The 26,949-nt window shown below is 43.1% G+C and overlaps 1 protein-coding gene across 2 annotated transcripts in view; it reads left to right on the top strand.

Moving 5' to 3' along the window:
* The window catches only part of LOC144510715 (uncharacterized), a 51,114-nt gene extending 27,921 nt beyond the window's left edge, over positions 1–23,193 (top strand). The window contains exons 2-6 of one of the 2 annotated variants that reach the window (XM_078240457.1): positions 7,337–7,390; positions 15,662–15,713; positions 19,203–19,302; positions 20,309–20,367; positions 21,669–23,193. In XM_078240457.1, coding sequence (XP_078096583.1) covers positions 7,337–7,390; positions 15,662–15,713; positions 19,203–19,302; positions 20,309–20,351 — 249 coding nt within the window. In that variant the 3' untranslated portion in view covers positions 20,352–20,367; positions 21,669–23,193. The remainder of the gene's footprint in view (positions 1–7,336; positions 7,391–15,661; positions 15,714–19,202; positions 19,303–20,308; positions 20,368–21,668) is intronic. The other variant, XM_078240458.1, reaches the window with a different exon arrangement.
* Positions 23,194–26,949: the final 3,756 nt, after the last annotated feature.

Below are 26,949 nucleotides of genomic sequence, written 5' to 3'. Positions count from 1 at the left end.
CAAGATGTTGCAAAGCTCAAAATTTCAAGAGGCAGAAGATCAATATCTCATATATCTGACTGAAGAGAGGAATTGCCCGTGTAGTTAATGAGCAATCTGAGAAATCTTCACACAAAAGTCAGTCCAAGACCATTGAGTTTGAGCATCATTGTCCCCGGGACTGATGCAATGAGAACAATTCTGAAATATGGGACCTCCAAGAACAAATAAATGCAAGCAGCCTTCATTGCCAGACAGCAGAAGCTAAGGTCGTAAGTCACAATTCTTATTTGTCACAATGCACCCACTCTCGTACTGCTCAGTTTCATTGGGAGCTCACCTCCCTCACTATCCGCCCTGTGGCCCTTCTCTTCTTCACATCCTAGCTCCCCCTCCAACCACACATGCTAGGCATCTTATCATCTAACCCAGCATGCACCCTGCCTACACTTTCCCCATCTGTCTCATTGCATGACAAGTTTGAGCACAATTGGCAGGAGTGGCCACAGCTAGCCAGAGTGATGCCCAAGCTGAAAGTCCTCACGCCTTTCAAAGAGAGGCGTAAAGCTGGCTGGAGAGGAGCAGGACCACACCTGTGCTGAGGGTGAGATGGGGGCAAGAGACAAAAATAAGAACCCTCCACAAAGCCAGTCTCTTGTGAGTTATGTCTCTGCTATCCTTATGCCCCTGCCATGCATTAATACCATCTCACTTCCCTTGCAGGTCAATCAGTCGACCAGCCTAACCTCTTGGCCCCTGGAAACAAGAGACCCAAGCATCTCTGAGGGAGAGATATCAGAGCTTGGCATGGAAGAGGCATCACAGCTGCCACCTACGCCCTTCACCAGTGCAGATACTCGCATCGCGGTGTGCTATAGTAGTGTGCAGACTTCTGGATCACTCACTGGTGGGCACCTTACTGATGACCCACAGCAGGCAGACACAGGGACATCCCAGCACTCCAAGGAATGCTGAAGGCCAGGACTCTGCTGAGCCCAAGTCAGATGACGAGTCCCTGAGCTTGGTCATCGCCCAGCTGATGGAGCTATAATGGCAGAGCTGTGGATATCAGGAAGGGATATCAGCATCCCTTCTCAGATTGCAAGGCTGACTGGAGAAGTCCCATTGCATTCTGTCCAAAGAGATGGTGCCGGCACTCCAAAGCAACCAGGCCAATGCCGCAAGGGTGGCGGTCGCAGTGGAGACTTTGGTTCATGATGTGCACTCCATGGTGGGAATTGTGCACTTCATGGTTGAACTGGATGGTGTAGGCATCCACAGATGTCAGTGCCTGAGGACGGCACGGCATCTGGATCTCACTCCAGCTGCCCCTCTATCCCATGGAGGACCTTGGGCATCTCTGGGCACCCATGGGGAGGAAGATCATCTGGTGCATAGCTCAGAGCCTTCCACTGAGGAAACCTTGGGTCTACCTAGGCCATCTGACTTGTCCCCTTCCTGTGATCAACACATATCCAACTCGCACGCACAGGGTGGCACTATGGCACCCGTACTGCCCCAAAGCAGGCTGGGGTGCTCCAGAGAGCACCGGCTAAGGTCATCTCGGGCAACAGGGTGTAGCAGACCACCTTCACCTTGGCTGTGGATCCTGAGAAAACGCTAGATGTAGTGGTAGAGTTAGGCAGGTTAAGAAAATGTCACAGCATGGACACATGTAATATTAGGCATGATAAGATAGTGAGCACTGATGTAACCAGCTTATAGTGTATTAACTATCAATTTATGCATCCTCGTAGTGCCTTCCACTCTCATTTCATTGCTGCATGCACTGCCATTCTCCACGTTGAGGCTGGATGGTTGAGGGTTCCTTGCACGATGGGTTTCAGGGTGCCCTTGATGTAAGCCGAGAGATTCCCACACGGGGGATGTCCGGGTGTGTTGGGTTTGTGTATCTTCGGGAGGCAGTAGAAATCTCCAATGCAGGGAGTACGTGGGATGAGAGCGTGTAGGATGTTCTGAAAGTCTGGATTGAGGGTCTTGATCAGTGTGTTGAGTTGGCAGGTGTGTTCTCTGGTTAGATCAGTGGACAACCCTCCATCTCCTGAGGGTAGCCCTTGTCCCAAAAGAGCCAACCCTGTAGCTACTGCTGGTCCTCCAAAGACCACTGGGAGCTGAGAGTAGCCAAAGATGTAGCTGTTGTGGACGTGCCTCAGGAACTAGGCACACGTCTGTAGGATGCACTCAACGTTGTCACAGATGATGTGGACATTAAAGTAGTGGAATGCCTCGTGGTTCATGAATGGGGCAGCAACCAAGCCCCCCACCCCCCAGTACCACGGTTGAAACCGGTACCACTTCAGGAAGTTCATTATCAATATGTCTGACCACACCCTTCAACCAGACAATCAAGGTTCACCACCAAGGGCACAACTTCTGCCACACCACCAAAATGGACCCCATCGGTCTCGCGGCAGACACAGGAATTCATCAGGCAAATGCGGCTCTGGGAATTCTTTCACAAACCCCAAGATGGCAGCATTGAACCCAACAAAACAACCAATGAACTAGAACAGCCAAAAGAGGGACCTGTGGTGCAGCAACTAAAAGAAAGAATTGAACTGGCCCCTGTGGAAGGCTGCTGCCTTAGGCTCGACGTTTACGCTCAACCCGTCAGGAGATGTGTCAATGCCAGATTCATCAGCTGTACTCACAAGATAGCCCAGAATATCACCAGAGCACAACACAACGCCATCCACGCTCTTAAGCAGCACAGTGGTTAGCACTACTGCCTCATAGCACCAGGGACCCCGAGTTCGATTTCCGGCTTGGGTTACTGGCTGTGTGGAGTCTGCACATTCTCCCCGTGTCTGTGTGGGTTTCCTCTGGGTGCTCCGGTTTCCTCCCACAGTCTGAAAGACGTGCTGGTTAGGTGCATCGGCCATATTAAATTCTCCCTCAGTGGACCCAAACAGATGCCGGAGTGTGGCGACCTAGGGGATTTTCACAGTAACTTCATTGCAGTGTTAATGTAAACCTATTTGTGACAAATAAATAAACTTAACTTAAAAAAGACAACCACAAGATCATCATGAAACCAACTGACAAAGGAGGAGCCATCATCATACAGCACAGAACTGACTATTGCGAAGAAGTGTACCGGCAAGTGAACAACTAGGAGTGCTACAGGCAGTTACCCACTGATCTAACCAGAGAACACACCTGCCAACTCAACACACTGATCAAGACCCTCAATCCAGACTTTCAGAACATCCTACACGCTCTCATCCCACGTACTCCCTGCGTTGGAGATTTCTACTGCCTCCTGAAGATACACAAACCCAACACACCCAGACATCCCATCATATCGGGCACCGGGACCCTGTGTGGGAATCTCGGCTTACGTCAAGGGCACCCTGAAACCCATCGTGCAAGGAACCCTCAGCTCCTGTCGTGAAACTACAGATCTCTTTCAGAAACCTTTGGACCAGTCAAACCAGGGTCACCCCTTGTCACAATGGACGTCTCGGCACTCTACACCAGCATACCCCACAATGACAGTATCGCTGCAGCAGCCTCAGTACTCAACACCAACAACAGTCTATTTCCAGACACCACCCTACAACTCATCTGCTTCATCCATGACCACAGCGTCTTCACTTTTGACAGCCAGTTCGACAACCAGTTTTTTCATCCAGACACACACAACAGCCATGGGGACCAGATTCGCACCCCAATATGCTAACATCTTCATGCGCAAGTTCAAGGGAGACTTCTTCCCCACTTGGGACCTCCAACTAACGCAATACACCAGATATATCAATGACATTCTTTTCGTTTTGGACTCAAGGCAAGGAATCACTGAAATGTCTACATGAGGACATCAACAAATTCCATCTCGCCATCAGACTCACAATGCACTACTCTTCAGAATTGGTCCTGTTTTTTCCATCAAGGATGGACACCTCAGCACTTCACTCTACCGTAAGCCCACAGATAACCTCACGATGCTCCACTTCTCCAGCTTTCACCCCAAGCACATTAAAGAAGCCATCCCCTACGGACAAGCCCCGCATATACACAGTATCTGCTCAGCCGAGGAGGAATGTGATGGACACCTGCGGATACTGAAAGACGTCCTCGTAAAAACAGGATACAATGTACAACTCATTGATCAACAGTTCCAAAGTGCCACAGTGAAAGAACGCAACGCCCTCCTCGGGAGACACACATGGGGCACGACTGACAAAGTACCCTTCGTTGTCCAGTACTTCCCCAGAATGGAGAAACTACGTCGGGTTCTTGGCAGCCTTTAGCATGTCATCTATGACATCGAACATCTCGCCAAGCCCATCCCACTACTCGCATTCAAACAGTTGCCTAACCTTAAATAGACCATCATTCGCAGCAGGCTACCCAGCTCTCGGGAACAGCGACACCACACAACCCTGCCAGCCTCTAGTTGTTCTCGCTCTATCCAGTTGTACCGTAACCTTAGTCTGAGGCCAACAGTCCGTTTTCATTCCCTTGACATTGATTGAAGAGTAGCACGCTTGAATCTGAAGGTTGAGTTGAAGCACTAATCCAGGCTGACACGTCAATGTAGTACTTGAGGGAGTATCCTGCACTAACGAATTTATAATCTTTCAGATGATTCATTAAACCGAGGTCCCATCTGCTCTCTTGTGAATGTGAAAAATCTCAAAGTACAAATCGAAGGGCAGGGAAGATCTCATTGTCCTCTCCAACATTTACTCAAAACCATCACCATTTAATAAATTATCTGAGCGTTCATTGCATTGCTGTTCTTTGGACCTTTGTGTGGACAGAGAGGTTTCTGTGTTCCCCTACATTACAAAGTAGCAATACTACAAATGTACTGCATTGTCTCTAAAGTGCTTTAGGATGTTCTGAGACTCTGAAAGGTGCTGCCTTTCAGAAGGCAAGTGCTTCTTCTCTGTCCTTGCTCTCCAACAGCAGTTGGCTTCCTGTGAGATTGTTTTCTTCATTTATTGGCTTTGTTTGCACCATTTTGTTGCTTTATTTTATTATGACTTCATGATCCTTAGAGGCTTTTAGTCTATTACATATATGATAGTTACACTGTTGTCTGCCATTGTTTTAAATGGATAGATACTAAGCATTTGTCACCTGATGTAACTTTGATTAAATCTAGGGCTACTGTTTCTGGTAGATGCTAATATCTGATTTTAAGAATTGCAAAGTGCAATTTTACTGCATTTGTGATGCATGTCTATTGACTCTGTTGAAAAGACCTACCACTCAGTTCAGACACCCGTGCCGGAATTTTACTGGCACACCCGTCCCGGAAGGCTCGCAGAATGGCCTTCTCCGTTGGCGGGATCTTACGAGCCTCGGGCAGGCAAGGCAGTAAAATTCCAGCACCAGTCACTTACAAGGAGGTTTTGACCACCAGATTGCTCAAGCATGACTTTGGGCTCGATATTCATTCCCCCTTTCCTAAAACTCAGTTCTCTTTGTAATTTTAGTCACAACTGATGATTTCTGTTTATGGCAGGAGTTTAATTTGATAAAACCCTTCCTTTAAAAATTCACATACAATAGACAATGCAGTATAAATTATATCCTACACTGTAGCAATGTTTGGAAGTTAGAGGGTGACCGTACTTTTTATAGAAACAGAAGAATGCAGATGAGGAAGCCTATGACTACCCTAAATACTGCAGGGGATGGTGTTTTGACCTGAGATCACCCACATGATTCCTCCTGCTCACCCCTTTGCTCTAAATAGACCTCCTATGGATTGTCATATCCATTCATGAGCTTTTTATTTGTAATTGTCATGGCAAGTGATTTAGTATATAATTTTCCGAGACTGTCTTTTGTTTTTTAAAGGAAGCTAACAAGTCTACTAAGACTTTTTCAATTTTTGCCTCAAGTCTCCAAAACGTTGACTGAATAACCTTGGTTTGAACCCCCTTGAAAGGACAAGCCAAACCCATCTATGGGATTTACATGTACAATTAATTATTTGTGGGCTCACCTCAAACTCAATCTATAGACGGTGTGACTTCCTGGCACTGAGCTGATTCAATAAAAGAAAGCTGCAGAAGTAGGTAAACGGATCCTCCATTGTATAGCAATGGCTCTAGCTTTAAACCATTTTGGGTGGGCATTAGATACATTTGACAGGTGATCACCTGATTGAAACTATCTTCATGTAACAAATATATGATCCCAAGGACCAAAGAGAAACTGGTCATTCTGCAGAGAATATAGCAGGAAACAACAGCTGCAGAAAAATTCAGCTATATCCACACTTTTTAAAACTTGGAGAAAGCTTCCTCGCCCAGCCATTCCTTTACAAATTCCACTAGTGCAGAAACATGACCTTCAGGGAAGGAAACTACAAGTGACTCACTTCGTGACCTGCTGAATATCTATCTCTTCAAGGGAGTCCTGCAATATTCCTGATATACAACCTCAGCTATCGAAACCACCTAGATTAACCTTCAGAGTAAAAATGCTGCCTTCAATGGGCCCACAACGGCTGTGTTTGACTATAACAAGCCTAACACTTTTTAATCATCTTATTCCTTTTATTTGTGTGTGTGTGAGTGAATGACAGTGTTTAGACCTTTGAGATGAATGAATAAATAATCCTCTTTATTTAAACTCATGAAAGCTTGCTGCCAGTTATTTCACTTGACTACACATTTGGATTAAGAAGCACACACCTCTTCCTTTTAATAAATACTGAGTAAGGACAGTGAGAGTAAAGGAACAGGAGTTTTCTGCTCCCTCCCATCCCTGTCTGTAACAGTGGTACACTATTTCCTTCTCACTGGAAAGACTTCTTATCAACTATTTCCTTCTCACTGGAAAGGCTTCTTATCAACTTTTTAATCTACATTAGGATCATGCATTTTAGCCTTGTGAAATTATTTAGCTATGATGTGGAGATGCCGGCGTTGGACTGGGGTAATCACAGTAAGAAGTCTCACAACACCAGGTTAAAGTCCAACAGGTTTATTTGGTAGCAAAAGCCACTAGCTTTCGAAGCGCTGCTCTTTCATCAGGTGAGTGGATGATGAAGGAGCAGCGCTTCGAAAGCTAGTCACTTTTGCTACCAAATAAACCTGTTGGACTTTAACCTGGTGTTGTGAGACTTCTTACTGAAATTATTTAGCTTCCAGGGCATATTTCCTGAACTCCTGATCTTTAAGCTGTTTCACTGTTTTCCCAATATTCCGACAAGCCCTCTTCAAGCATGGTACTGTGGGATTGCAAAATTGGTTGTCTGCAAATAATTAGTTTTAATTTAGTAAAATAAAAGATCTTTGGTTTTCTCAACTAATAAGGCAAAATTAGAAGATTTTTCTAAGTCATTTAAGCTCAATTTTTGTTGATTGACCAGGTCAAGATCGAACCTTCAGAGCAGTTAGACCTACGGAGACATGGTGGAGGAGAAGTAAGGATTTTTTTCTTATTATCTGAAGACCCTGCTAGACTTTTCAATCCCGGTTTGTCCTTTTTGAGACTCTTACCTCAGGAGTTGGGGGTCTCTTTACAGGAGGTATAAGAAGTTAATAACATAGACTTTCGATAGGATTCTTCACCATGATTGTGAAATGAATGAAAATGCTGTAACCAACATGGCTAAGTTAGTAAACACATCTTCCCCTCACCCCTGCCCCATCAGCATTCTGCAGGGACTGCTCCCTCCACAACACATTGGTCCACTCCTCCATCATGCCCAACTCCCCATCCCCTTCCCTCGGCACTTTCTCTTGTAATCGCAGAAGGTACAACACCTGCCCTTTTACCACCTCCTCTCACGCACCGCCTCCATCCCCCCCTCATCGGTCCACAAATACTCCTTTCAGGTTAAGCAGAGTTTCACTTGCACTTCCTTCAATTTGGTTTATTGAATTTGTCACTCCCAATGAGGTCTGCTCTACATTAGGAAGACTAAAGATGTTCCACTTTGCAGAACACCTTCGCTCAGTCTGCAAGCATGACCCCAACCTTCCTGTTGCATGCCCATTTTAACTTTGCTCTTGTGCCCACATGTACACCCTTGGTCTGCTGTAATTCTCCATTGAAGCCCGGTGCAAGCTGGAAGATCAACATCTCATCTTCCGGTTGGGCATGTAGCAGCCCTCGGGGCTCGATGTTCAGTTCAGCAACTTTAGATTTTGACCTTTCTCCTCCATCTTAAAACCCCTCTTTTAAAAAAAAAAATCCATATATGTATTACCTCAGTGCAAAACACCTTAAAGTTGCAGTTTCTACATTTTCTCTCCTTTCAATTCTGACAGTGTGTATCGGCTCAAAACATGAACTCCGTTTCTCTCCTGATAGATGTCTGCGGACCTGCTGAGTTTTTCCAGCTTCCTCTGTTCTTGTTTGGGTTAGTGATAGCTTATACCCATTCATTCTTCTGTTGCTGACTCAGTAAAATGTTGGTTTTAATTTAGCATGTAGATATGCTTTAGAACACCTTGCCTGTAATGCATTAGGAGCAAACTCAACAGCAACCTTATAAAAGGAAATTGGATATATTCTTAAGGGTGAGAATTTTGCAGGGCTATGGGATAATGTGCCTGGAAAAAGGCCCAAAGCAGCAGGACTTGCAGTTCTGTTGACAGAAGTGTTTGCTTTTATTTGACAAGATTTTTTGCATCTCCGGGAATTGATCATGTCATTAGTAAGAGCACCTCGAGTCCCTGTCAAATAACCCCGTCTCCTTTTGGTGTAAGACTTTCCTGGACTGTTTCATGTTAAATGTCAAACTAATAAAACTACTAAGATATGGAATTAAAATGAAGCAGGCAAAGGGAGTTTAAGACCAGTGTCGGCTTCATAACACAGTAGAGAGAACCAAGCAGAGTACAAAAAGTACAGAGGCAAAGTAAAAATTACATAAAAGGGGCAGACAGAGTATGAGAATAGGTTAGTGGGTAATGTGAAAGGAAACAGGAGTCATTGTAACCATATAAAGATAAAATGATGAGACTAATTATGGACTGAAAAGAAAATCACCTTGCCGTGACCGAGGACAAGGCAGGGACACTAAACTAGTGCTTTGTATCTCTCTTCACCTGAGAAAAGGAAGCTACTCGTTACTGTACAGAAGCAGATAGTAGAAATATTAGATAGTAAAAAGTAGATAGAGATAAAAGGTTGACAGTACTTAAAGTAGAAAGTTTATTTGGTACAAATAGGCTGCATCCTAGGTTACTGAAAAAAGTGAGGTTGAAACTTCCAATGATTCTGATCACAATCTTGACATGAAACTCAAAATAAGAAGGATAGTAATTGACTTGGCGTACATGAACATACTGATGGAATGGATGGACATTTGGCAGATTAATAAGACAGTAGGAAGAATGAGGAGAGGCAATATAAGCTAAATGGTACAATTTTAAATAGGTGCAGGAATAGAAAGATCTCAGGGTTAGGTGCATTGACCCGAATAGGTGCCGGAATGTGGCGATTAGGGGAATTTCACAATAACTACATTGCAGTGTTAATGTAAGCCTTGTGACTAATAAACTTTTAAACTTTATGTATATACATAAGTGGCAGAGCAAGTTGAGAATGATGTTCTTTAAAAAAATATGTAGAATCCTTGTTTTTGTAAATAGAGGCTATAAACGCAAGAAACTTATGCTAAACTGTTATAAAACACTGGATGCCCCCTGCTGTCTGTGCCCCATTTTGGGTACTAAACTTTAGGAAGGATGTCAAGGCCTTCAGAGAAGATGCAGAGGATTTATTAGAATGGTACCACAGTTGAGGTACTTGTGTGGAGGGACTAGCAAAGCTAGGGTTGTTCTCCTTAGAGCAAAGAAGATTAAGAGGAGATTTGATAAAGGTGCTTAAGATCATCCAAAGATGTGCGGGTTAGCTGCATTGGCCATGCTAAATTGGCTCTTAGTATCCCGGTGTGCGTAGGTTAGAGGGATTAGCGGGGTAAATATGTGGGATTACGGGGATAGGGCCTGGGTGGGATTGTTATTGGTGCAGACTCAATGGGCTGAATGGCGGCCTCCTGCTATGTAATGATTCTATATTTTTATCATTAATGGTTTTGGTAGATTGACTAAGGAGTAACTTTTTCCAGGGCCAGAAGGGTAGGTAAACTAAGATTTAAGGTGATTGGCAAAAGAACCATAGATGACTTGAGGATTATTTTTCAATTTGGCATGCAGTTATGCTCTAGAACACGTTGCCTGTAATGCATTAGAAGCAAACTCAACAGCAACCTAATAAAAGGAAATTGGATATATTCTTACGGGTGAGAATTTTGCAGGGCTATAGGATAGTGTTACAATCCCAGTTGGTGTTACATACTGATGGTATGAGGCATGAATTGGCCATGACAGACTGGGAAACATTACTGAAAGGAAAGACAGTAAGGCAATGGCAGGCATTTAAAGAACGAATAGGTGAACTCCAGAAGTTGTTTACTCCTGTTTGGTGCAAGTGGTAAGGGAATTGTGGCTAAACCATGGCTTACAAGGGAAATTAGAGACTCAAGGAAAAAGCAATAGGCCTGAGGATTGGGAGCAGTTTAAAATTCAGCAAAGGAGGATCAAGGGATTGATTAAGAAAGGAAAAACAGAGTATGAAACCATAGAAACCCTGCAGTACAGAAAGAGGCCATTTGGCCCATCAAGTCTGCACCGACCACAATCCCACCCAGGCCCTACCCCCATATCCCTACATATTTACCCACTAATCCCTCTAACCTACACATCTCAGGACAATAAGGGCAATTTTTAGCATGGCCAATCAACCTAACCCGCACATCTTTGGACTGTGGGAAGAAACCGGAGCACCCGGAGGAAACCCACGTAGACACGAGGAGAATGTGCAAACTCCACACAGACAGTGACCCAAGCCGGGAATCGAACCCAGGTCCCTGGAGCTGTGAAGCAGCAGTGCTAACCACTGTGCTACCGTGCCGCCCTAGCAAGTTAGTGGGGAACATAAAAACTACTGTAAAAATTTCTATAGATGTATAGAGGAAAAGATTAACAAAAACAAATGTAGACCCCTTACAGTCAGAAACGGGAGAATTCATAACAGGGAATAAAGAAATGGCTGAGGAATTAAATTTGTACTTTATTGATGTCTTCCTTGTACCAGAAGTGCTGAGAGAAACATGTTTTAGTGAGGAGCTGAAGGAAATCAACATTAGTAGAGAAATAGTTTTGGGAAATTGATGGGATTGAAGGTGGATAAATCTCCAGGTCCTGATTAATCTTCATCTCCGAGTACTTAAGGAAATGGCCCTGGAAGTAGTAGATCTATCGGTGGTTATTTTCCCAAATTCTTTGGACTCTGCAGTAGCTCCTACGGATTGAAGGGTAGCTAATGTAAGCCCGCTATTGAAAAAGGGAAATAGAGAGAAAACAACGAACTAAAGACCAGTGAGCCTAACATGGTTACTGGGGAAGTTGCTAGGTCTATTATCAAGGATTTCATAATTCTGCATTTGAAAGGCAGCATGGATTTGCAAAAGAGAAATCATGCTTGACGAATCTATTGGAATTTTTTGAGGATGTAAATAGTAGAGTTGACCAAAGGGAATCAGTGGATGTGGTTTATTTGGACTTTGTTGTCTTGCCACTGTGTTTTTAACCCTTATATGGTAGAAAAAGAACTACAAGTCAACTTCTTATTAATACAATAACATTTTATTCATTCACACAATTAATATTAGTTACGGTAGTTACTTTTACAGAACAATCAGAAGTTTCAAACTTAACGCTGGGCTTTGACTTAACTTGGAGTGACTGACGAGTACCCAAGCAGATATTGGCCTGTAGCCACGTGTTGGTCTCTGCAGTCACCTCAGTATGGTCTGGTCTGATCCTCTTCTTGTGTTGCCATATCTATTTTGGAGTGTGTACCAAGCAGCCATGCCTGTGGGTGCTGGGGGCACGTAGGTCACATACCTTCCTCCCAAACAATGGGTTAAGGTGCCCCTTTGTCTGGTAAACAAGTATGTTTGACCAGAGAGTGTCTGTTGTCTTCAGGATGGCCTATTTCCTGTGTATTCCCAATCTCAAAAGCTGTGGCCCACTTGTCTCAGTCCAATATTCATTTAGGGCTGCAGTCTGTTTGTCTCAGTCTTTACAGACACTTGGCCATCCCATCATACTTTGCAATCGCCATCTTTGGTGGACCATTTTGCCACATTTCAGAAGGCTTTCGACATGACAGATTACTATGTAAAGTTAAAGCACATGGGATTGCAGGTAATGTCTTGAGATGGATAGAAAGCTGGTTAGCGGATAGAAAGCTGGTTAGCAGATAGAAAGCAAGGAGTTGGCATAAATGGGTCTTTTTTCTGATTTGCAGTCAAACTAGTGGGGTTCCGCAGGGATCAGTGCTGGGACCCCAACTATTCACATTATATATTAATGATTTGGAAGAGGGAAATGAATATATTATCTCCAAATTTGCAGATGATACAAAGATGGGTGAGCTGTGAGAAGGATGCTAGAGATACTTCAGCGTGATTTAGATAGGTTGAGTGTGTGGGCATCTGCATGGCAGACATAGTATGTGGATAAATGTGAAGTTATTTACTTTGGTAGCAATAATAGGAAGACAGATTATTACTTGAATGGGTGTAAATTGAGTGAGGTGGATGCTCAACGAGACCTTGGAGTCCTCATGCATCAGTCACTGAAAGAAAGTGCACAAGTACAGCAGGCAGTAAAGAAGGCAAATGGTGTGTTGACCTTCCTAGTGAGGATTTGAGTATAAGGATGGGGATGTTTTGTTGCAATTGTTTAGGACGGCGGTGAGGCCACATCTGGAGCAGTGTGTGCAGTTTTGGTGTCCTTATCTGAGGAAGGATGTCCTTGCTATAGAGGGAGTACAGCGAAGGTTTACCAGGCTGATTCCTGGGATAGCAGGTCTGTCATATGAGAAGAGACTAAGTTGATTAGGATTATATTCACTGGAGTTTAGAAGAGTGGGAGGGGGTCTGATAGAAACTTACAAAATTCTAACAGGATTCAGAAAGAATGTTCCCAATGGTTGGGGAGTCCAGAACCAAGGGTCATAGTTTGAGGATAAGGGATAAACCTTTTAGAATTGAGGTGAGGAGACATTTCTTCGCCCAGAGGGTGGTGAATGTGTGGAATTCACTACGACAGAATGTAGTTGAGGCCAAAACGTTGTCTCATTTCAAGAAGGAATTAGAAATAGATTAGATATATCGCTCTTGGGGCTAAAAGGATCAAGCGAGGGAGGGGGGATTAGGATATTGAATTCGATGTCAAAATGAATGGAGGAGCAGGCTCAAAAGGCATTCTTTCTGGTTGTATCATAGCTTGGTCTGGCTTCTGCTCTGCCCAAGACCGCAAGAAACTACAAAAGGTTGTGAATGTAGCCAATCCATCACGCAAACCAGCCTCCCATCCATTGACTCTGTCTACACTTCCCGCTGCCTCGGAAAAGCAGCCAACATAATTAAGGACCCCACGCACCCCGGACATACTCTTCCTTCTTTCGTCAGGCAAAAGATGCAAAAGTCTAGGTCACGTAGCAACCAACTCGAGAACAGTTTCTTCCCTGCTGCCGCCAGACTTTTGGATGGACCTACCAGTGCTAAGTTGATCTTTCTCTACACTCTAGCTATGACTGTAACACTACATTCTGCACTCTCTCTTTTCCTTCTGAGTGGTAGGCTTTGTATAGCACACAAGAAACAATACTTTTCACTGCATACTAATACATGTGACAATAATCAATCAAATCCAAGAATGGCCTACTCCTGCTTCTAGTTTCTATGTTACTGGACAGGAAGGTCCAGAATGGAATCCAGGTTCAGAAGGCCATAACATTTTGTTCTTTTAAAAACACGCAGCAGAACAGAATCACGGGACTGCTAATTAATTTTTAACAAGCAAAATAACTTTTCTTAAACATGAAAAGTTTTATTACAATACAATAGTCCTTCACTCCCCCATAGCTTCACAAATGTATAGTTTTCCAAGGTAAATCCCACTCTGAAACCAAATGGCTGATGTCACTCAACCAATCTTCCATGGATTTCTTCTTGCAATCCCTGCAGATAATTGTCACAAGTGTTTCCAAACTCAGTTCCCCAAATATCATGCTTTAAAATCTTCCTTCAAACAATGCTTTGCATCAGCTGTTTTCATTAAGAATCCACCCCAAGGTTTTCCAACAATCTTTTCAAACAAAGCTTCCACTCCACTGCTTTGGTAAGTAATCCAGTTCCAGGTTTTCCACCTCCTTTTAGGCTTCCTTTGTCTTAAATGCTTTTACACAAACTCTGAAATCCAATCACCGATTTTTCACAATTATTTCAAATAATGTCTCGAGAACTTTAGTAAAAACTCCAGATAACTTTCTGGCCTCTCGTGAGCCAACATTTCAGTTTTATCTGTGGCTTTAGTGTTTACCTCTTTCCAGTTTCCTCTGTTCCTTTACTTCAGACTTCTTGGAAACTTCTCCATTTCTCTAGTTACCTTAACTGCTCTTTAAGTTCCGACACTGGTTTTCTTGATCATTATTCCAGCAAAGTTAAGCCATACGCTCTCTCACTTCTCAGCCCCACCTACTATGAATTCAGCTACAACTGCACTCAAAAAGCCTTACTACCCTAAAGATGCCCCCTGGTTGCGAAGCTACGACATTTTACTTCTCCCAGTTTGTTTAGTTTTCATGCAGTAACTCTCTCTAAGCACAGTTTGAACTGACCAAATCCCACACATACAAACACCTTTATCTAGCATGACTCTAACTAGAGTTTTACTCTTTCACAGAACCGCTAAATTAAACTCACTCAAATTTTATTACCTTATTTCTAATATTTAACAATACAAATACAGCTCATCTAAAACTACCTCTGTTTTCCCGACAATAGCTCTTTCAAATTGTTTACATAAACACAATGGGCCATAAAGCCTCTTTCAGTTTCTAAAGCTGATTATCAGTAACAAAATAGACCAGGGAGATAGACTAAATGTGAGGTGAGCATTTCAGCAATATATGGTTTGCAGTTTACATAAAAAGAGGAAACATGTTGGTGTGCTTTTTTGCACTAAGTTGAAATGGGACAGAATTTAGGAAAGCGACCTAGTTAGTTGAGGTAGAAAAAAGTTGGCACACAGGACTGCAAGTGAACAATAGGACATTTTTTAAAAAGTAGATTGAAAAAATGGGCAAAATTTATCAACAACATATTTCAGGATGACGCACATAGAGGTTAGAAACAAATTAAAATTGAAGAGGGTCCTTTGGCCCTTTGGATATTATCACAAAAGAGATTGCAAGAAAATAAGAAAGGCACAAAGGCTAATCACGCATGATTTTCAAAAATAATAGTAAGGGATGGACAAGAATGTGGAAGATGCAGTGGTATCTGTCTGCTCTGGATTGAGGTTGAACTTTTTGACAGGATCCATCTGAGTTATTGTGATATTAGTATCTGTGGATCAAAGAATAACTCTGCATGAAGGAATGAGGTAGCTGATCATTGACTTGTATCAACTGGTTCGCTTAGACCATTGCAGATGTATTTGAACATGGATATATGCTTAAACCTGGTCTGTGTTTCATTTCCCTTAGCCAAGTAATTAGGATGGGGAGAATGCAAGTAATGCTGCTTTGTGTAAAAGTAAAGACAGCCGATACAGAAAATCAAATAGTAACCTTGCATTTCAAACACTTATCTTTGTTTTTGTAGGGGAAAGAAATCTTGGATCCACCTGCAACGCAAAATATAATGGAACAGATTGGTGAGTTAGAGTAAATACACTACATTAGGCATTGTAATGTTCGATTGTTAAAAGTATGTGGAACTCTTAAATGTTTTATGCATTTCACTTTACATGAGCCAGAGTTGCATGACATTGTTACGGACAGGAGGGGGTTTAATTTGAGCAGTCCTGATTTCTCCTCTCTCTGCCAGTCAGTAAACAAAAAGGTGTTTTGATTTTTGATTTGCCCCATTCTGAGTGGTGGTGTACTTCCCGAGTCCTCGGTTTTGGTGTGATCAATTTCTGTTAATAACCCCACAGCAAACTCATGATAGGGTAAACTCTGAGGGTTAGTTTAATTGCAAATACTCAATGTAGGAGAAGGGTAGCAATGTTGCCCCCTTTTTCACTCGTACAATAAAAATGGGCGATAGAGATAGAAAGATTTACAAGGCAGAGACCACAAAGTAAAGCATTATTGTTTCACGAGTCCAAAATCAAAGTCCAGTGGTGTAAAGCCTCCACAAAGGTCGACAGGCTGAACTGATGTTGGATATTCACTTTTTAATGGAGATGACTTCCATGATATAGGCAAGCAGAGACAAATTAGCCTTGTAGGCAACGGTATAGAAGTTCCAGTAGAAAATGTGTAGATGGGGCCAGGCGTTCAGACCTGGACAGGGCCCTTTTCTGTGCTACTGCTTGTTAGATGGAAATATGGCAGACTGATTTGAAGTAGAGTAAGACGATGGGTGGAATTCTCCTTTTTTTTTCTCCCCCAAGTGTGGTGGCGGGCGGCTCTGGCAGTGTCATTCCTGCTGGCTGGAATGGTGTGAACTAGTGCCTGATTCTGCACTTACAACCTCATTAATTATGCACAAGCAACTATCTCTCTCAATCATCTGGCAGGTCAGGAGTTGATTCATCCGGCCGCCATCAACTAGTGGGTTCAAAGATCCAGGAACCACATGTAAATGTTAGTCCAACACACTCATATCAGTCTCTCCAGCCCACCATTTTTCATGGGACCGTGTTGAATGTCCAGAACCCAGAAGTAAAAGGCTAACAGCCTCAAGAAGAGATCTGTAATCCGACTTGACTGCCATGCCTTCGAGGCCGTGATTCCAAGAGTCTGGATGCAGAGGCATATCCATCACCCAAAGAAGGCTCCAGAAAGCACACTAACCGCTCCTCTCCAGCCTGGGAGGCTGTTTCTCAGGAGGTCAGTTAGACTGGCAAGCATGCCAGAAGCATTACACAGTGCAGGGAACAGATGAATGATCTCATCCGTTCTGCTAGGGTAAGTCCTCTCTCAAGCGCCCTCCACTATCAAACTCCCAACATAGCATCATGTACTCATAATTCTCTTTACAAATCCCACACATTCATTAGTGCAAGACACATGTTTTGTCATGGACACTTTCACACCACCATCCTATCTCTCAGGGATGTGTTGTTGCAATTGTAGAAGGCCTTGGTGAGGCCAGACCTGGAATATTGAGTGCAGTTTTGGTCTCCTTTTCTGAGGAAGGATGTTCTTGCTCTCGAGGGAGTGCAACAAAGATTTACCAGACTGATTCCAGGGATGGTGGGACTGATGTATGAGGAGAGATTGACTAGGTTAGGATTTTTTTCACTGGAATTCAGACAAATGAGGGGGGCTCTAGGAGACTTTTATAAAATTCTAACAGAACTATACAAGGTAGATGCAGGGAGGATGTTCCCGATTGGTGGGCGAGTCCAGAACCAGGGGTCACCGTCTGAGGATTGGGAATAGACAATTTAGGGCGGAGATGGGGAGACATTTTTTTCACCCAGAGGAGCGAACCTGTGGAATTCGTTACCACAGTAAATAGTTGATGCCAAAACATTGAATGTATTCAAGAGGCGGTTAGATATCGCACTTGAGATTGAAGGTTATGGGAGAAAGCAGAATTAGGCTGAGTTGGACAATCAGCCATGATCGTGATAAATGGCAGAGCAGGCTCGAAGGGCCAAATGGCCTCCTCCTGCTCCTTTCTTCTCTGTTTCTATGTCATGTTGCTCTCACTTCATCCCTGGTCCTACTAGGGAGGCTCACCTCTTTAAATAGCAAGATTGTGAATGGCACAGCAAACTGATCATGTGGAAACCATCACTGGTGCATATTGCAGAGAGCCACCTGAGTGGTCCAGGCATCTGAATCATATCTTCAGAAGTCCTATGGTTTGCCCTATGAGGGAGTATGTGGAGCTGTAAGCAGCGTTGGACCTTTTCTTGGCATGAGTCTGAAGGTGACACACTGGACTCATCAGCAATTGTTTAAGTGGGTAGCCTTTATCCCCTAGCAAACATCCCTGCCCCTGCAGCAGTCTTGGATCCGGCTGTTGTGGTGGAGATTCACACCCTCCCCTCGAACCCATCACCAGCTCAAGCCCCATGTGGACTTTTATCCACCCCATCAAGAGTTCCCCCTTCTAATAAGTTATGTGGTATCCTTTTAACTGCTTTGTTTGTGAGCATTTAATTCCGGTTTATAGGGATTCAGCTTCCCTCCCCTCTGCTTTCCATTGTTCATTATCTATAGCCACCTCCTTGCACCTGCGCCTGCGATTGCACTCCACCTCCCGCCGCACATCGCAGTGAAGGGTCCATGAGGCCTACAGCTTAACATGGAGCTGGAGAGCACGAACCACTCTGCTCAGCACAGTAGCGTTCAGCGCCACAGGAGCAACTCAGCACTCTGTTACTCTCACCTCACAAGTCCCGAGTGAACTGAGTTGCACCTTGTGCTTGTCACTCTTTTCAAACCGTTTTGATTTCCTGCAGGTGAAATTGGAAAGCCTGGTGAGATTTTGGCAATCAGCTGTTTTAATGAATATCCATAAGATGCAAATAATTGCATCGGGAGAATTGACCCACTGTTGGGAAAATTTCAAACTTTTTATACCGAAAGGGTTCTGACATTTTGGCTCCTGCTGGATTCTCAACTTCCATTTGCCACCAAACCCAGGAGCAGGATGGGAGAATTCCGCTCAACATAACTGGTTCTCCCACTAGGGATGTCATGTCACATGGTTCCTGCCTCTCCACTTTCGGTTTTGACAAAGGATTTCTTTGTTTGGGTTCCTAAGATTGTTAATGTTAGAACCATTAAGAATTTGAAAGGGAGTTTTGCAAGGTCCTTTGTCCTAGCAGACTAGTAGACTCCAGTGGCCAGGCCTGGCTTAAGGGATGTAGATGGCCCTTTGAATTTGGTCTCTACAGCCTTCAGAGGTCATTATAGTCTCTTCAGAGATAACAAGGTAGACATTTCTTTGATATTGTCAAATTAGCTCCTGTTGTTTGAAAGTCCACAGCCAGACATGGCTTCAGTCATTTCAAAAAGTCATTGTCCATTTTTTTTAAAGTTTAGGAATTAGCCATGCTTATAAATATATATTTCATAAGAATATAGCATGAAATCTTATCCCTCATTACAATAGTTTAGAACATGTGAATCTATTTGGGAGACCTAATAACAGATGTTGCTTTATTTTGTCTTACCAGAGCAAGCTGTGCAAGAGACACTAGATCACAACAGGGAGCGTTCAGAATTTATCCGAGTCAGACGGGCACCACCTGCTCCACAGCTTGAAACTCCGCCTAGGTAAAGGATTACATCTCAAAGGCACTAGCATTTTGCCTCCTTATCCTCCTACAGTTTTTGATATATTATAAATGGAGCTCTTCAAAATGGCAGACTGCTTCACTACGAGGCAGTGGGAATGGGCAAAATTTTTATTTGTAGTCACAGTTTTGATTTCTTCTGCTTATTGTAGCAAAAATCCAGTTACTTGGTGCATCATGGCTGTGCACCTGCAATTTCCCATGATCCATTTCCTGTGTGCAGCATGCCCTGAAAGCGTTACTCAGTCATTCCATCCCATTGAATGCCCCTTGTGAAATCCTATTTATAAACGGCCCACTTATAATTTAATTTTAGTTTGTTTATTGGTATTACAAGTAGGTTTACATCAACACTGCAATGAAGTTACTGTGAAAATCTCCCAGTCGCCACACTTCCAGCGCCTGATTGGGTACACTAAGGGAAAATTTAGCATGGCCAATGCACCCAACCAGCTCGTCTTTCGGACTGTGGGAGGAAACCGGAGGAAATCCACACAGACACGGAGAGAATGTGCAAACTCCGCACAGACAGAGACCCAAGCCAGGAATTGAACCTGGGTCCCTGGTGCTTTGAGGCAGCAGTGCTAACCACTGTGCCGCCCATAATTCATTGTATGTAGTGTATAAAGCTACTTTCATTTCCATTAAGTCTCCTTTCAGAAGTTAAATCCAAATATGCTATTTTCTTGCTTTCCTGGATTTCCCCTTCTGAGGTCATTTGGATGTTGTCAACGCCGAGTCTTCAGTAGATAATCTGCTTTTTTTTCAACCTTGCCAGCTGAATGGAATGTTTTTATTTATTTTCTTTTTGAATATCTGTGAAAATCTCCATCTCTAACCAAAAAAGAATGCATGAAATGTTCAGTGGACCAAAAAAGGAGTTGAAGATTAAGGCAGAGGTAGATTCTTGATGTGGTTATCCAGTATAGAATTTTGTTCCTCTTTGTTAAAATGCTATAAATATATATGTGCTCGGTTTCTTACAGGGATGATATGCTGCAGTATAAACACCCGTATTCTTCTGACTAGATTGGCTCAGTCTGGGGTAAGTTCCATTTCCAAACAAGGAGTCAAATGCAGCGTATTCAGTTTGACCATTGGGGATCGATTTAGCTCAGTTGGCTGGACAGCTGGTTAGTGATGCAGTGCGATGCCAACAGCACGGTTTCAATTCCTGTACTGGCTGAGGTTAATCATGAAGGCCTGCCTTCTCAACCTTGCCCCTCGCCTGAAGGTGTGGTGATCTTCAGGTTAAATCTCCACCAGTCAGCTCTCCCCACTCAAAGCGGAGAGCATCAAGGTCTACGGCGACTTCATTCAGTTTGACTTTTCTCGTTACTCGGAATCTAATATTTTCTGGAGGAAGTTCACAAGTTGTCTCCCAGCAAATTAGCAGAAGACCTGGACTGGCTGAATTGTACAGTGCATTTCTTCTAACACCAACTTGCATTTGGCCTAAACTCAATTGAATCATTGAAAGTTTCAGCACAGAAACGGGCCTTTAAGCCAGTCTTTCTTCTGCTCACATCTCATTTTTTTGTGAAAGAATGAATAGATTTAATAACATTGGCAGAGAATTCACCTTTCTAACTACTGTGTACTTTTAACATTTCTGGGTTATTTCTTGGGGCTGGGGCTGTTGTACCTCACAGTCATTGATGTACTAAGTTGAAAAGAAAAGACTTGTATTTATAGAGTACCTTTCAACATCTCAGAACATAATAATGACAACATTTCAGTATTTGTGGCAGCAAGGGCCCACAATAAGCAATGAGATAATGACCATATTATCTGCCTTGGTGACATTTGTTGAGAACACTGGGAGAACTTCCTATTTTGTCTTCAGAAAGTGTCACAGGATCTTTTGCATTCTTCTGAGAAGGTAAATGGGGCCTCAATTTCAGACTCAAAAAGGCAGCATTTCTAATAGTGCAGCACTCCCAATCAGTTCTGTATTGGAGTGTCAGCCTATATTTTGTGCTCAAGTCACTGAAGTAGGGCTTGGATCCAAAACCCTCTGATTCAGAAGTTAGAGCCACGCTGACACAATTAGCTAAAATAACTGAATGAGCAGAGAGTGTTGCCAGACCTGTTAGACACAGGTCTTTATGGGTTAACATGACAGAAGGAAGTGCCTTTCCTCAGTGATTCAATGGGAGGGCAGTGGAGGGGGTTTGTAAGTACGACTGCTTGTGATAAATATACAAGCATTTGGATCTGACCATTTCAGAGGTTAGATCTAAATGTAAGGAGCTATTTGGATCTTTGACCAGGTCTCTTATTGTGATTGTGTAATGACAAAGGAAGTCAGTCACAGTAACATAATCATTTGCTTTCTCTCTTTAGGTGGCTTTCTTGCTGCTGTGTCAACTTCTTGAGTGACCTTCAATTTCGATCTTTGAGGGTTCTGAACAGGCAGGAGTTGCTGTCTCGCTTAGTAGTTCTCGAACTTCATACATGCTGCTGGATATGGGTCATCTTTCTATTTTAATTGAAAATATTACAATTGAAAACAAGAACGTGCATTATAAAAGTGTTCTCTAGGATGATAAATGTCTTTCATTTGATGCTTCTTTGAACAGTCTTAATCTCCAGCAAGCTGTGGTTGCACACCACCTGAAGATAATCCCACATGCCTCACACCAGGATCTCTGTTCTGGTGGCTATTATTGTAGGATTTTTAAAAATTTCAAATTGAAAAGTGAGATGTTGAGGAATTTATACTCATGATTGTTGCTTAAATTGAGACCTGTTAATATGCTTTAGTTAGCTGAGTGACACTTTACAACAGTATAGATGAAATGCCTGCTGCATATGGTTTCCTTTTCTATTTCTCCATTATTTATGACATGGAGCGAAAAAAATGTTAATCCATAGTGATTAGCACGACTTTTGACCCATGTAGTCTGATTTATTTTCTAAGTTTCAATTTTCATTTCTGATAACACTCTGAAAATTGTGCTATCAACACTTTGTTAAATGGAGTAATTTTTTAAAAGTTCAAGCGTAATGTTAGTTGGAGCCCCATTCCCCATGCTGCAGCCTTCCACCCTGCCTCCACATTCAGCACAGTGCCATAGTAAGTTCCAATGTGCTCCAGCTGATTCTGGTGCTCCAGTTTAAGTTTCAGCATCTTTAAAGGTGCAGTTAGCAGTAGATTTGATGATGGCAGCAAAACATTTATAAACAAATTCCATGTTGCTCATTCAGCTGACAGCTATCTCATTACATGCACTATTTATTCCCTGTGTTACCTCAACTGCCCTGTACCGCTCTTATCAGTGTTCATTACTGCACGCTCAAGTTTACTCCTTTGCTCATTGTCTTTTTTTTTTGCACTGTCAATGATCTGGCATTCATTAGGAGGCAAATGCTTAAATTGGATCTCTGTTGTTTGGGTTTGGGCCACTGCTGATTGCACTGTAGAGAAGTGAATGGTTCCAACAAACTAACCACCCAGTCCAACTAGCTTGAGTGGCATTAATGCAGCAGCCTGCTATTCACCCTACCACACTGGGTCAGTAATGGACTGCCGGTCTGTGGCGAGTGCTCTGCACTGGTCACTGTCAGATTGCAATCAGTAGAGAAGCTCAGTGAGTGGGAGGAGTTTTCTGACTTTACAAGCCCACAGGGAGGATCACCAAATGACATTCATTTAAAAATTTGACAACATGCCTTCGGGAATTTTCTGTCCATGGAAGAAATTTGTAGGCATCACCCACCAGAATATCCAGTATCTACTACGCCAGCTCACCATCTCCAGATCCTGCAACCATCAGCCACCTTGACCAGAGGCTGGGGCCAATGGTGATATTGGAGCAGCCAATAAAGGCAAAAAAGTGAGGATAATAAATATAAATTTAAAAAAATATTCCTAGTGTGCTCTTTGTTTTTCTTTCATGCAAGAGTGAATCTTTGGATAATCTTCAGTTTCAGGATTGCATACACCATTGGCAGAATTATTCTCTCTACTTTGACCAGTTAGTTGAAGTGGAATTTCAGAAATCTGCCACTAATATGCATGTAAAGTGGCTGAATGTTAAATGTACGGTGTTAGTGAACCACACCCAGGAGGAAGATTCCTGCTTTTGATCTGCTCTGTGCTGTGTTAGCTCACCTCATTTCCAGGACATTTACTGTGTAATAACAGTGAAAGAAATTCGGATCGGACAGTTCGAAACTTTCTTGGACACTTTAACTAACCCCTGCTCACTGAGTTCCTGCTGAACTCAATTGCATATATATATATGGGGAGTCTGTAGCAAAGCAGCTCAAGGGTTTTCCTGCACCATTCCTGTAACTGGAGTATGTTACACAGACAGGATCAGCGGAGGCGTCCCTCACATGAGTCTGAAGGGCTTTATTTATGGATTTCTGCAGGCAACTGTGCGGAGAGGCAGTAGCATCATCCAGCTTCAACTACCAAGCACCTTTGTTTTGTTTTTGTCAATTTCATTCGCTTCCTCCTCCTCCACCAATTGCTGTAATGGATTTACATCTAAGAAAGATATAAGCCAAGAATAAGTGAACACTAATCTTTGGAATTAAGGAGACAGAGGGTTGGAAGGTTGTGGATGCATGGTGACTGTGTAGGTGCTCTATCAGTAACCATTCCGTTTTCCGCAGTAAGAGTCCAATGCTTTCCTACAAGCTACAAGGGGCGGCACGGTAGCACAGTGGTTAGCACTGCTGCTTCACAGCTCCAGGGACCTGGGTTCGATTCCCGGCTTAGGTTACCGTCTGTGTGGAGTTTGCACATTCTCCTCGTGTCTGCGTGGGTTTCCTCCGGGTGCTCCGGTTTCCTCCCACATTCCAAAGATGTGCGGGTTAGGTTGATTGGCCATGCTAAAATTGCCCCTTAGTGTCCTGAGATGTGTAGGTTAGAGGGATTAGTGGGTAAAATATGTAGGGATATGGGGGTAGGGCCTGGGTGGGATTGTGGTCGGTGCAGACTCGATGGGCCGAATGGCCTCTTTCTGTACTGTAGGGATTCTATGATACAAGGCTATTTTGAAGGGTTAAAGTAATTGGGTTGGGAAAACCCTCTCTGGTACACTATATGTTGTAGGCATTGTGCATTATTTCTCCTGCAATAATGTAGTTAATGAGGGTAAGGCTAGCATGAGTATGTGTCAAGTACACAGGAGAACTTAAATAGGTGATGTGGCTCTAAGTAGAGGACAGAGTTTTTAAGTTTATGTAATAATTGGTGTTATGGGAACTGAGGTGAGAGTGAAAGATGGTGTTTTAAAATGCCCCTAATTAGAGAACATGGTGAAAGCTAATTGTGTTGTTTTACAAGAATGAAGAATGGGCTTGTGCCTCAAGTGTCGGGAAAGAAAGGGGAGAAGTGTGTTATGTGTTACCTTGCCCACTCTGCAAAACGTGGAACTTCTTGCAGCACTGTTCTACAATCTTGGAGCATACCTGCAGTCTGTGCCACCCAACTTCCAAATAGCACAACTGAAGATTTTGGGTGACTTGGTGAACACAGTAAGAGTTTTAACAACGCCAGGTTAAAGTCCAACAGGTTTATTTGATAGCAAATGGCATTAGCTTTCGGAGCCCTGCTTGGTGACACCCAGACCCAGGAGTCTGTCCTGCCTTCACTGTCCTCTAGGAAATGTCTGAGTGAAGTGCATCCTCCTTCTGTGACTTGATATCAAGTGTAACTGCCCTCTGACACCAACTAATTCTGTACAAGTGAAGATAAAGTTAAAACAATAAAAACTGCCATGGCATGCATGAGGTGTAGTGAAAGAGCTCGGTACACTGGTTTTCATACATGTTTGTTTTCCAGACTGCTGCTAACTAATGCAGGCTAAACTGGGACTTTAAAGTCTGCAGTCATTTCCAGGCATCCATGTGCTTTTTATCCTAATTGGAATGCAAATAGACAGAACTAAGAAATCTACGTGTAACTCCCTCTACAGGCCACTGGAAGGAAGCAGTGGTTTAACTAAGCTTAGATAATGTGCCTACCTAAAAGGACATGGCTGGAAATTAGCAAAGCTTCAAGTGATGTTTTAAAACCGGTAGTGTATTGATTCAGTTAGCAGTGGACATACTGAACTAATCAATTACAGTTGTAACAATGATATAAAATTTGAAAGGCCTTCACATCAGATATTAATCACTTTGGTAACAATGGGGCAAGGATGTGGATTAGGGCAAAATGCTAGAGAGGAAACCGCCTCAAAAACAGGGAGAAGATGTACATGAATTAACATCCCTTGGCCTGCAAATTGGATCGTGTGAAATCAATTCACATATATTAAAACTTGCTTAGACAAGGATATCAAAAGCATTATCAGAAAGTTTGTTAGTGATATTAAACCAGAGCCACTGGTAAGTAATTAAGACAAAATGGAGTAGTACAAATAATAAAGACTCAACATCAGAATAAATGAGAAATCTGATATAGTAAGTCCAGTGAAGTAACGTGTTTTGCATCTCTGGTTGGCTTTGTGAGCCTTACCGGACATAGAGCCTATTATCATGCTAAGATATTAGACATACTGCAACATATAAAGAAGCCATTACCAAACTCCACTTCCCTGTTTGATCCCAAACTTCTTTTACTAATTCTTGCTCTCTTTGAAACAACTTCCTTTTTTTGAAACTAATTTCTGGACACTGCTTCCACACAATTTATGACAGAGCATTCTGCATGCCTCCCATTTAATTTGTTTTGAGATTATCTTAAACTTGTGCCTTCTCATTACTGTCTTGCCAACCAGTGGAGACAGTCTTTTGCTATTTTTCAATCCTGAAAACCTGAATTATTCCCGACTTCCATCTTTACTGGAAAATAAACCCAGCTTCTCAAATTTCCCTTTATAATTATGACCCATCAGCTCTAGTCATGTCTCAGTCATTCTATGATGTGGAGGTGCCGGCGTTGGACTGGGGTAAGCACAGTAAGAAGTCTCACAACACCAGGTTAAAGTCCAACAGGTTTATTTGGTAGCACAAGCTTTCGGAGTGTCACTCCTTCTTCAGGTGAGTGAGGAGTTGTGTTCACAAACAGGACATATATAGACACAAACTCAATTTACAAGATAACGGCTGGAATGTGAGTCATTACAGGTAATCAAGTCTTAAAGGTACAGACAATGTGAGTGGAGACAGGGTTAAGCATAGATTAAAGAGGTGTGTAGATTTTGCAAGCCTAGGCAAGTCATGGGGGTTACAGATAGTGTGACATGAACCCAAGATCCCAGTTGAGGCCGTCCTCGTGTGCGGAACTTGGCTATCAGTTTCTGCTCAGCGATTCTGCGTTGTGTGTTGTGAAGGCCGCCTTGGAGAATGCTTACCCAAAGATCAGAGGCTGAATGCCAATGACTGCTGAAGTGTTCCCCAACAGGATGAGAACACTCCTGCCTGGTGATTGTCGAGCGGTGTTCTTTCATCTGTTGTCGTAGCATCTGCATAGTCTCCCCAATGTGTCATGCCTTGAGACATCCTTTCCTGCAGCATATCAGGTAGACAACATTGGTCGAGTCGCAAGAGTATGTACCGTGTACCTGATGGATGGTGTTCTCATGTGAGATGATGGTATCCATGTCGATGATCTGGCACGTCTTGCAGAGGTTGCTGTGACAGGGTTGTGTGGTATCGTGGTCAC

This window comes from Mustelus asterias, chromosome 23, assembly GCF_964213995.1.
Source record: "Mustelus asterias chromosome 23, sMusAst1.hap1.1, whole genome shotgun sequence".
Classification (NCBI taxonomy): domain Eukaryota; kingdom Metazoa; phylum Chordata; class Chondrichthyes; order Carcharhiniformes; family Triakidae; genus Mustelus; species Mustelus asterias.
This window is presented reverse-complemented; position numbering and strand designations above follow the sequence as displayed.